The following is a 12,439-nucleotide window of genomic DNA, read 5'->3' on the forward strand; positions in this document are numbered from 1 at the left end:
TCTTTCCCAGAAGATTTATTCTATTGTTTCGGCTGATGAGTACAATTTTCACTTAAAATATTCCATTATGTTATAATGACTATGCCAATTCAGTAAATGCCTTTATTTGTTTTTATTGTCAAATTTCTAAAAGATGTGCTTCTCAGAAGACTGCCGTTTTAAGTTGGATCATGTTACATTGTTCTACAAGTTGATTAATTTATTTTATATACAGAATTCCCTGGAATTCCTAGAAGATTTCATCAATTGTCTTTAGTCTTTCCCTTTCCATTGTTTAACAACACCAGGTGCCAGATCAGTGGTTCTTAAGTCCATGAAGCTCAGGTAACCTTATGTATCAAATTTATCAAGAGCCCCTAGTTCAAGCCCAGCTCAAGATGATGGTTTAGCTTTTAGGTAATTTAAAACGTTCGAAATGATTCTGTTTTCCTTATGTTTACCCTCCTACTTCCTGGAATTTGCAAATTTGCTATGGTATCCCCATCGCAAAGAATTATCCAGCTAGCTTACTGAAACTGTATCTCATGCAGCAGTCTGTCTGAATAGTGATGAAATGAATTTACCTCTAGGCCAGTCTCTCCTTAGAGTTAATAGGTATGCTCTGTGTACTTTGTTATGATTTGCCTTCCTCCCCTCTCCTTTAAGGAAAGCAAAGGAAAATTTGTTTGGACAAAACAGAAGTTTTTCCAATGGCCATGTAGTTTTTGAAAAAAAGCAGCCGCTGGAGTTGGACTCAGTTGTAGAAGAAACCGTAACAGGGGATTATGCCTTAATCATAAATGGCCACAGTTTGGTGAGTTTGCTTAAGGCTTTTTTGTTTCTTTTTCTCCACCCCAATAATCATTTCTTTTGTGCTGTCATAACGAAATCTTTTTTTGTGTATTCAAAACAAATGACACTACTAGAAATAGGGCATATGCACTGATTTCCTGTTTGCAAAGGACAGGGAAACTTCTAATATATATTTCATACATTATTGCTTGAACCACCACAGCGAAGGGGAGGATCTGAAGAAATACTGAATTCAGAGGATATCAATCTTGTCTAAATGACTACAGACCGTTTAGCAGTACTGTTTAAGTGCTTTTCTGAGGGAGAGTGTCACAGCTCCCTGTTGTTTAATTAAAATAATGCAACTGGATAGATGTATTGCCATTATTGCTCTTGCTAATGTTTGTGATTTGCAGAGCACAACCTGACCTTCATATAATTACCACACCAAATTATTGCCATTAAGATACCTCTAGTGGTCTTTCTAAATAGCAGCATTTTAGAGCGATGCCAAACAATTTGCTTTGATTAGGAAATCTGGTTCTTGTCGTAATAGAATAAACTTGCATTGTACTTTTAATGTAGTTCAGGTTCCAAATCTTGAACAAATATCAAAAGCTCTTCTGAGTTTCTAATTTAGAAAACAAAAGCTCTGATTGTACTCCAGTGAAATTATCATTTATATGCACAAAGAGCTAATCTCACATCTTTCTCCGGCTTTGATGATCAATTTTCACTTTTGGGAGTTTGGAAAATAAACGTATCTTCTTGTAGACAGTTTCTTAGAGGACAAAAGAAGTTGGAAATGAGTATATTGTATTCCCCGCCTTGTGATCAGCTGTCTGTTAGTTCTTAGTGCTTAGAGCATTATCCAGCTGGATTCCAGACGTAATGATGTGTTGCCTTCTACCCCGTGGAAAGTTACAGAGCTCAGTTGCAGGCCAAGCTTAGTTGAAAGTTTGTCCAGATGACACGAACTTCTCCTTTGCTCAAATGAGCAGCAACTGAAAATTCTAAGCCTGTCAGCTGGGACTTAGAGCTGGTGGTCTTCAAGCTGAATTGCCCCGGGACCAACCACAATAGGGAAAGGGTCCCTAATGACTTGTGCTTTGACTTTCCCTCAGGCTCAAAGAGGCCAATGTGTGGGCAGTTAGAGTACTAAGGTGATAACACACAAGATTCTCTCTCTGTCTCTAAATCTGTTGAAAGAAAGAGCTAAGATAGACACTCTTCAAGAACCCCCTCAGCTTCAAAGCCTGAAGCTTATGAAACCATGAAATGTCATTTTTAATTTAAGGAGAACTGACTGTGTTTCTACTAGTATGGTCAGTTTTTTTTTTTTTAAAAAATCATGATTCCAGTTTGCTCAAATCTTGATGCTTTGCAGAATGTAATTGGGTCTTTCTTTCTCACAGTCTGTGTCTAGGTTTTTCACTTGTTGATAATAAAGAAAAAAGAAAAGAAAGAGATGGGAACCATTCCGAGCAAGACAGTCAGTTACACACTTTCTCTTTCAGAGAGGGTAATTATATTTGAGAAAGCTAACTCACAGTTTCCCCTAAGAATTGTAGGCTTTGACACGAGAATTTTCTGCATTACAGTCATGTTTTTATACTCATTCACCCATCCTTCCATTCATCCCATTAACATTCATTAAGCATGTCCAGGTCACTGTGCTAGAGGCTGAGGATAAGGATGTGAAGAGAACACAGTCCTTGTTTTAGGGATTGTCATCTGGTGAGAGCTAATCTCACAGTGGTATGGCAAATACTATAAGGAGGAATGGACACAGTGCTTTTTTTACGGTATGTGGGCCTCTCACTGTTGTGGCCTCTCCCGTTGTGGAGCACAGGCTCCGGACGCGCAGGCTCAGCGGCCATGGCTCACGGGCCCAGCCGCTCCACGGCATGTGGGATCTTCCCAGACCGGGGCACGAACCCGTGTCCCCTGCATCGGCAGGCGGACTCTCAACCACTGCGCCACCAGGGAAGCCCGGACACAGTGCTTTGAGAGCATAGAGGCAAAGCAGCACATTTAGTTCCTCATGGGAAAATCAGGGAAGACTTCCTGGAGGAAGTGATGTTTTCAGGTAGAGGAAACAGCAAGTGCAAAGGCACAAAGGCAAGAAAGAACCTGCCAAATTATGGAAACAAGCAACTTGGCCTGACAGGAGTAAAGAGTAAACCTGAAGGTGGTGGTAGAAGACAGACTCAAAAGGAATATAGGGGCCAGAGTGTGAATGGGTTGTGAACATCTCACTAAAGATTCATTCAAAGATAATGATGACTCAAAGTTTAGGTGGATTCCTGTTTTCTCTTAATGTGTTTATTAAATAATGTAGAGATGTTTTCTAGAAAAAGATTGTACTTAATTACAAAGGATTATGTTCTCCTTTTCAGTCCTTCTTTGGTATGTCTAAGAAGTGCAAGGGTGTAAATGGCTGGGGAACCCCGTCTGAGACACAGGTTGCATGCCACCCTTTGCACAGGCCTCTCTTGATTTCAGTCGCTATGTTCTTCAAGGGCTAATCTCCAGATCATCTGCTTCTCATTTGCTCTCACATTAACAACCACAACAAGAAACACTAAATATACAAAACAACAGTGCAAAGGAAACAAAAATGTCATCACGTAGAACAGACATATCATCATTTTGTAGTTCATTCTAAACTTGGTGAGGTGATGGATTGGTTCTGGCCTTTGCTTTTCCTTATTTTAGTGGATTCCGGACCTTTTCCGGAATTCAACTGTATCTCTCCAATGCAGCACGATAATGTATCAAGGAAGAAACACAGGACACTGCGTCTTTTACTTTTATGGTAAAATTCCTTGGCACTAAGTAGGAGTTCAATACTCTTTTCTTTTGTTGTTTGTGTGGCCCTGAGTCAACAATGACTTGTTGAAGTGAATTAAACTGTTTAGAAATCAGCTGAGAAACAAGAAATCTGCTTCCCAAATGACATCTCTCATTTATTATTTCTCGTTCTATTGTGGATTTAAAAAAAAAATAACGTAGGCCCATGCTCTAGAAAGTGATGTCAAGAACGATCTTCTAGAACTTGCCTGCATGTGTAAGACTGTGGTTTGCTGCCGAGTCACCCCTCTCCAGAAAGCTCAAGTAGTAGAGCTGGTGAAGAAGCACAGAAATGCTGTCACTTTGGCCATAGGCGATGGAGCCAATGACGTCAGCATGATCAAAAGTAAGGGGACATTTGCTCAACGGGGTGTGCTGCAGACCTGGAGCTCCCAGGTTCAGCACTGGGCAATATGTAATGGAGATTGCATTGCAATTTAATTTTCCCAGTGTTTCTGAAATGAATACTTTTAGGGCTCAATTCATCCACCATTATTAGCATTCATTAAAAACAAAAAAGAAAACACCTTTAACTAAATCATTTATGTATTGGTCACTGTTTGGAGAAATAAGTAGCTATGGTGTAGAGGAATGAACATTAGACACACAGTCCCAACACTAAGGTTTAGTCCCAGCTTTGCCACTTACAAATTGTAAAACTTTGTTCAAGTTACTGAACTTTCTGAGTCAATTTTCTCTTTTGAAAAACTAGGATAAATACCTATCATGAGTGTTTCATGAGATAATATATGGGAAATATTATAAATGCTATGGGTTTCTGTGAATAAATAATAACATACAAGAAGAGTGATAGGGGAATTCCCTGGCGGTCCAGTGGTTAGGACTTGGCGCTTCCACTGCTGGGGGCCCGGGTTTGATCCCTGATCGGGGAATTAAGATACTGCAAGCCAAGTGGTGTGGCCAAAAATAAAAAAACAAATTAAAAAAAGAGGAGTGATAGGTTCCCCAAAGAAGTTGTGTCTTTGTTTGGGGAGTGAAACTGTCCCTCTTCTCCTTTGTAGGTGCTCACATTGGTGTCGGCATCAGCGGCCAGGAAGGACTGCAGGCAGTCCTAGCCAGCGACTACGCATTTGCACAGTTTAGATACCTCCAAAGGCTTCTCCTTGTTCATGGAAGGTGGTCCTATTTCCGAATGTGCAAATTCTTATGCTATTTCTTCTATAAGAATTTTGCATTCACACTTGTGCATTTCTGGTTTGGTTTCTTCTGTGGTTTCTCAGCCCAGGTTGGTAAAAAAGTTTCTTTCTTTTATACGATCCCCTGGATTGTAGATGACTGTTGTTCATGGCTCTTTACTAATCAATAGAGATAATTTTTATATATCAAATATAAATGACAGTGTGACAAATTATGTAATGGATAGTTGACTTGAGCTTTGAACCCAAGAAGAATATATATTTAGCTAGAGTTTTATTTTTTGCTTATTTATAGTAACTAATGACGACTCCTTCCTGTGCATTTTAAAGTTTTTATTGAAATTTTGGGTATGATGACAGGTAAGCTTGATGTAGAGTTTTAATTCAGAATCTGAGAAACACTAATAAGAAAAGTTGACGCATATCTGTTGGAAAGATGATCACTCACCCAACACACTGAATGTAAATATTTTAAATCAGGGGAAGGAATTGCTACCCTGACCTCAAGGCTGTTTGACAACAATTCATCAGCTAAAAATTGATCCATAGGTTATGTTGGCAGCAAGGAAGAAAAATTAGCAAATTCGTAAATTAGGATTCTATTTTTTATATCTACTTTTAGACATTTTAAAGGTTACTTAACCCCATATCTTGGATATCAGGAAAATTTTGACGCTGGGTATCAACTGTGAAATGTAAGACTTATAGAATTTAAATATATTTATGAATAAAAAATGGCATCAATATTTTAAACAACAGCAGCGAAAGAAAAAGGTTGTCCTTGAGAATAAAATGGTAACTATAACTATCATTAGAGATTTCTTCAATTGTTCTTCCTTCCTCTTTTTTTTTTTAAACATCTTTATTGGAGTATAATTGCTTTACAATGGTGTGTTAGTTTCTGCTTTATAACAAAGTGAATCAGTTATACATATACATATGTTCCCATATCTCTTCCCTCTTCCATCTCATTCCCTCCCACCCTCCCTATCCCACCCTTGTAGGTGGTCACAAACCACCTAGCTGATCTCCCTGTGCTATGTGGCTGCTTCTCACTAGCTATCTATTTTACGTTTGGTAGTGTATATATGTCCATGCCACTCTCTCACTTTGTCACAGCTTACCCTTCCCCCTTCCCATATCCTCAAGACCATTCTCTAGTAGGTCTGTGTCTTTATTCCCGTCTTACCCCTAGGTTCTTCACGAACTTTTTTTTTTTTCTCAGATTCCATATATATATGTTAGCATATGGTATTTGTTTTTCTCTTTCTGACTTACTTCACTCTGTATGACAGACTCTAGGTCCATCCACCTCACTACAAATATCTCAATTTCGTTTCTTTTTATGGCTGAGTAATATTCCATTGTATATATGTGCCACATCTTCTTTATCCATTCATCCGATGATGGACACTTAGGTTGCTTCCATGTCCTGGCTATTGTAAATAGAGCTGCAATGAACATTGTGGTACATGACTCTTTTTCAATTATGGTTTTCTCAGGGTATATGCCCAGTAGTGGGATTGCTGCATCGTATGGTAGTTCTATTTGTAGTTTTTTAAGGAACTTCCATACTGTTCTCCATAGTGGCTGTATCAATTTACATTCCCACCAACAGTGCAAGAGGGTTCCCTTTCCTCCACACCCTCACCAGCATTTATTGTTTCTAGATTTTTTGATGATGGCCATTCTGACCAGTGTGAGATGATATCTCATTGTAGTTTTGATTTGCATTTCTCTAATGATTAATGATGTTGAGCATTCTTTCATGTGTTTGTTGGCAGTCTGTATATCTTCTTTGGAGAAATGTCTATTTAGGTCTTCTACCCATTTTTGGATTGGGTTCTTTGTTTTTTTGTTATTGAGCTGCATGAGCTGCTTGTAACTCTTGTAGATTAATCCTTTTTCAGTTGCTTCATTTGCAAATATTTTCTCCCATTCTGAGGGTTGTCTTTTGGTCTTGTTTATGGTTTCCTTTGCTGTGCAAAAGCTTTTAAGTTTCATTAGGTCCCATTTGTTTATGTTTGTTTTTATTTCCATTTCTCTAGGAGGTGGGTCAAAAAGGACCTTGCTGTGATTTATGTCATAGAGTGTTCTGCCTATGTTTTCTTCTAAGAGTTTGATAGTGTCTGACCTTACATTTAGGTCTTTAATACATTTTGAGTTTATTTTTGTGTATGGTGTTAGGGAGTGTTCTAATTTCATACTTCTACATGTACCTGTCCAGTTTTCCCAGCACCATTTATGGAAGAGGCTGTTTTTTCTCCACTGTATATTCTTGCCTCCTTTATCAAAGATAAGGTAACCATATGTGCGTAGGCTTATCTCTGGGCTTTCTATCCTGTTCCATTTATCTGTATTTCTGTTTTTGTGCCAGTACCATACTGTCTTGATTACTGTAGCTTTGTAGTATAGTCTGAAGTCAGGGAGCCTGATTCCTTCAGCTCCATTTTTCGTTCTCAAGATTGCTTTGGCTATTCGGGGTCTTTTGTGTTTCCATACAAATTGTGAAATGTTTTGTTCTAGTTCTGTGAAAAATGCCAGTGGTAGTTTGATAGGGATTGCATTGAATCTGTAGATTGCTTTGGGTAGTAGAGTCATTTTCACAATGTTGATTCTTCCCATCCAAGAACATGGTATATCTCTCCATCTATTTGTATCATCTTAACTTTCATCAGTGTCTTATACTTTCCTGCATACAGGTCTTTTGTCTCCTTAGGTGGGTTTATTCCTAGATATTTTAATCTTTTTGTTGAAATTGTAAATGGGATTGTTTTCTTGATTTCACTTTCAGATTCTTCATCATTAGTGTATAGGAATGCCAGAGATTTCTGTGCATTAATTTTGTATCCTGCTACTTTACCAAATTCATTGATTAGCTCTAGCAGTTTTCTGGTAGCATCTTTCGGATTCTCTATGTATAGTATCATGTCATCTGCAAACAGTGACAGCTTTACTTCTTCTTTTCCAATTTGAATCCCTTTATTTCCTTTTCTTCTCTGATTGCTGTGGCTAAAGCTTCCAAAACTATGTTGAATAATAGTGGTGAGAGTGGGCAACCTTGTCTTGTTCCTGATCTTAGTAGAAATGGTTTCAGTTTTTCACCATTGAGGACAAAGTTGGCTGTGGGTTTGTCATATATGGCCTTTATTATGTTGAGGAAAGTTCCCTCTATGCCTACTTTCTGCCGGATTTTTATCAAAAATGGGTGTTGAATTTTGTCGAAAGCTTTCTCTGCATCTATTGAGATGATCATATGGTTTTACTCTTTCAGTTTGTTAATATGGTGTATCACGTTGATTGATTCGCGTATATTGAAGAATCCTTGCATTCCTGGAATAAGCCCCACTTGATCATGGTGTATGATCATTTTAATGTGCTGTTGGGTTCTGTTTGCTAGTATTTTGTTGAGGATTTTTGCATCTATATTCATCAGTGATATTGGTCTGTAATTTTCTTTTTTTGTAGTATCTTTGTCTGGTTTTGGTATCAGGGTGGCGGTGGCCTCGTAGAATGAGTTAAGGACTGTTCCTCCTTCTGCTATATTTTGGAAGAGTTTGAGAAGGATAGGTGTTAGCTCTTCTCTAAATGTTTGATAGAATTCGCCTGTGAAGCCATCTGGTCCTAGGCTTTTGTTTCATGGAAAATTTTTAATCACAGTTTCAATTTCAGTGCTTATGATTGGTCTGTTCATATTTTCTATTTTTTCCTGGTTCATTCTCTGAAGGTTGCTCTTTTCGAAGAATCTGTCCATTTCTTCCAGGTTGTCCATTTTATTGGCATAGAGTTGCTTGTAGTAATCTCTCATGATCTTTTGTATTTCTGCAGTGTCAGTTGTTACTTCTCCTTTTCCATTTCTAATTCTATAGATTTGAGTCTTCTCCCTTTTTTTCTTGATGAGTCTGGCTAATGGTTTATCAATTTTGTTTATCTTCTCAAAGAACCAGCTTTTAGTTTTATTGATCTTTGCTATCGTTTCCTTCATTTCTTTTTCATTTATTTCTGATCTGATCTTTATGATTTCTTTCCTTCTGCTAACTTTGGGGTTCTTTTGTTCTTCTTTCTCTAATTGCTTTAGGTGCAAGGTTAGGTTGTTTAATTGAGATGTTTCCTGTTTCATAAGGTAGGATCGTACTGCTATAAACTCCCCTCTTAGAACTGTTTTTGCTGCATCCCATAGGTTTTGGGTCGTCGTGTCTCCATTGTCATTTGTTTCTAGGTATTTTTTGATTTCCTCTTTGATTTCTTCACTGATCACTTCGTTATTAAGTTGTGTATTGTTTAGCCTCCGTGTGTTTGTATTTTTTACAGATCTTTTTCTGTAATTGATATCTAGTCTCATAGCATTCTGGTCAGAAAAGATACTTGATACGATTTCAATTTTCTTAAATTTACCAAGGCTTTATTTGTGACCCAAGATATGATCTATCCTGGAGAATGTTCCATGCGCACTTGAGAAAAATGTGTATTCTGTTGTTTTTGGATGGAATGTCCTATAAATATCAATTAAGTCCATCTTGTTTAATGTATCATTTAAAGCTTGTGTTTCCTTATTTATTTTCATTTTGGATGATCTGTCCATTGGTGAAAGTGGGGTGTTAAAGTCCCCTAATATGATGTGTTACTGTCGATTTCTCCTTTTATGGCTGTTAGTATTTGCCTTATGAATTGAGGTGCTTCTACGTTGGGTGCATAAATATTTACAACTGTTATACCTTCTTCTTGGATGGATCCCTTGATCATTATGTACTGTCCTTCTTTCTCTCTTGTAATAGTCTTTATTTTAAAGTCTATATTGTCTGATATGAGAATTGCTACTCCAGCTTTCTTTTGGTTTCCATTTGCATGGAATATCTTTTTCCATCCCCTCACATTCAGTCTGTATGTGTCCCTAGGTCTGAAGTTGGTCTCTTGTAGACAGCATATATATGGGTCTTGTTTTTGTATCCATTCAGCCAGTCTGTGTCTTTTGATGGGAGCATTTAATCCATTTACATTTAAGGTAATTATCGATATGTATGTTCCTATTCCCATTTTCTTAATTGTTTTGGATTCGTTATTGTAGGTCTTTTCCTTCTGGTGTTTCTTGCCTAGAGAAGATCCTTTAGCATTTGTTGTTAAGCTGGTTTGGTGGTGCTGAACTCTCTCAACTTTTGCTTGTCTGTAAATGTTTTAATTTCTCCATCAAATCTAAATGAGATCCTTGCTGGGTAGTGTAATCTTGGCTGTAGGTTTTTCTCCTTCATTACTTTAAATATGTCCTGCCACTCCCTTCTGCCTTGCAGAGTTTCTGCTGAAAGTTCAGCTGTTAACCTTATGGGGATTCCCTTGTGTGTTATTTTTCCCTTGCTGCTTTTAATATATTTTCTTTGTATTTAATTTTTGATAGTTTGATTAATATGTGTCTTGGCATATTTCTCCTTGGATTTATCCTGTATGGGACTCTCTGTGCTTCCTGGACTTGATTAGCTATTTCCTTTCCCACACTATGGAAGTTTTCAACTATAACCTGTTCAAATATTTTCTCAGTTCGTTTCTTTTTCTCTTCTTCTTCTGGGACCCCTGTAATTCGAATGTTTGTGCGTTTAATGTTGTCCCAGAGGTCTCTGAGACTGTCCTCAGTTCTTTTCATTCTTTTTTCTTTATTCTGCTCTGCAGTAGTTATTTCCACTATTTTATCCTCCAGGTCACTTATCCGTTCTTCTGCCTCAGTTATTCTGCTATTGATCCCTTCTAGAGTATTCTTAATTTCATTTGTAGTGTTGTTCATCGTTGCTTGTTTCATATTTAGTTCTTCTAGGTCCTTGTTAAATATTCTTGCATTTTCTCTATTCTATTTCCAAGATTGTGGATCATCTTTACTATCATTATTCTGAATTCTTTTTCAGGTAGACTGCCTATTTCCTCTTCATTTGTTAGTTCTGATGGGTTTTTCCCTTGTTCCTTCATCTGCTATGTGTTTTTCTGTCTTCTCATTTTGCTTATCTCACTGTGTTTGGGGTCTCCTTTTTGCAGGCTGCAGGTTCGTAGTTCCCCTTTTTTTTGGTGTCTGTCCCCAGTGGCTAAGGTTGGTTCAATGGGTTGTGTAGGCTTCCTGGTGGAGGGCACTAGTGCCTGTGTTCTGTTGGATGAGGCTGGATCTTGTCTTTCTGGTGGGCAGGTCCACATCTGGTGGTTTGTTTTGGCGTGTCTGTGGCCTTATTATGATTTTAGGCAGCCTCTCTGCTAATGGGTGGGGTTGTGTTCCTGTCTTGCTAGTTGTTTGACATAGGGTGTCCAGCACTGTAGCTTGCTGGTCGTTAAGTGAAGCTGGGTCATGGTGTTGAGATGGAGATCTCTGGGAGATTTTCACCATTTGATATTATGTGGAGCTGGGAGGTCTCTTGTGGACTAGTGTCCTGAAGTTGGCTCTCCCACCTCAGAGGCACAGCACTGACTCTTGGCTGGAGCACCAAGAGCCTTTCATCCACATGGCTCAGAATAAAAGGGAGAAAAAATAGAAAGAAAGAAAGAGGATAAAATAAAATAAAGTTATGAAAATAAAAAATAATTATGAAGAAAAAAAATTTTTTTAAGTAAAAAAAAAAAAAACGGACGGATAGAACCCTAGGACAAATGGTGAAAGCAAAGCTATACATACAAAATCTCACACTGAAGCATACACATACACACTCACAAAAAGAGGAAAAGGGGAAAAAATAATCTATCTTGTTCCCAAAGTCCACCTCCTCAATTTGGGATGATTCGTTGTCTATTCATGTATTCCACAGATGCAGGGTACATCAAGTTGACTGTGGAGATTTAATCCGTTGCTTCTGAGGCTGATGGGAGAGATTTCCCTTTCTCTTCTTTGTTCGCACAGCTCCCGGGGTTCAGCTTTGGATTTGGTCCCGCCTCTGCGTGTAGGTCGCTGGAGGGCGTCTGTTTTTGGGTCAGACAGGGCGGGGTTAAAGGAGCCGCTGATTCGGGGGCTCTGGCTCACTCAGGCCAGGGGGAAGGGAGGGGCACAGAGTGCGCGGCGGGCCTGCGGCGGCAGAGGCCGCCATGACGTTGCACCAGCCTGAGGCGCGCTGTGCGTTTTCCCGGGGAAGTTGTCCCTTGGTCTCGGGAACCTGGCAGTGGCGGGCTGCACAGGCTCCCCGGCAGGGAGGTGTGGATAGTGACCTGTGCTCGCACGCAGGCTTCTTGGTGGCGGCAGCAGCAGCCTTAGTGTCTCATGTCTGTGACTGGGGTTTGCGCTTTTAGCCGCGGCCCACGCCCGTCTCTTGAACTCCTTTAAGCAGCGCTCTTAATCCCCTCTGCTCGTGCATCAGGAAATAAAGAGGGAAGAAAATGTCTCTTGCCTCTTCGGCAGCTCCAGACTTTTCCTCGGACTCCCTCCCGGCTAGCCACGGTGCACTAAACCCTCTGCAGGTTGTGTTGAAGCCGCCAACCGCACTCCTCTCTCTGCGCTCCGACCAAAGCCCAAGCCTCAGCTCGCAGCCCCGCCCGCCCCGGCGGGTGAGCAGACAAGCCTCTCGCGCTGGTGAGTGCTGGTCGGCACCGATCCTCCGTGCGGTAATCTCTCCGCTTTGCCCTCCGCACCCTTGTTTCTGCGCTCTCCTCCATAGCCCTGAAGCTTCCCCTCTCCGCCACCCGCAGTCTCCACCCGCAAAGGG

The 12,439-nt window shown here is 39.7% G+C and overlaps 1 protein-coding gene across 13 annotated transcripts in view; it reads left to right on the plus strand.

The window, feature by feature from the left end:
• The window catches only part of ATP8B4 (ATPase phospholipid transporting 8B4 (putative)), a 305,179-nt gene that overhangs the window by 250,728 nt on the left and 42,012 nt on the right, over positions 1–12,439 (plus strand). For 12 of the 13 annotated variants that reach the window (XM_032624347.1, XM_032624352.1, XM_032624351.1 and 9 more), the window contains 3 exons: positions 646–793; positions 3,787–3,970; positions 4,647–4,870. In XM_032624347.1, coding sequence (XP_032480238.1) covers positions 646–793; positions 3,787–3,970; positions 4,647–4,870 — 556 coding nt within the window. The remainder of the gene's footprint in view (positions 1–645; positions 794–3,786; positions 3,971–4,646; positions 4,871–12,439) is intronic. The other variant, XM_032624361.1, reaches the window with a different exon arrangement.

This window comes from Phocoena sinus, chromosome 2 (assembly GCF_008692025.1).
Source record: "Phocoena sinus isolate mPhoSin1 chromosome 2, mPhoSin1.pri, whole genome shotgun sequence".
Classification (NCBI taxonomy): domain Eukaryota; kingdom Metazoa; phylum Chordata; class Mammalia; order Artiodactyla; family Phocoenidae; genus Phocoena; species Phocoena sinus.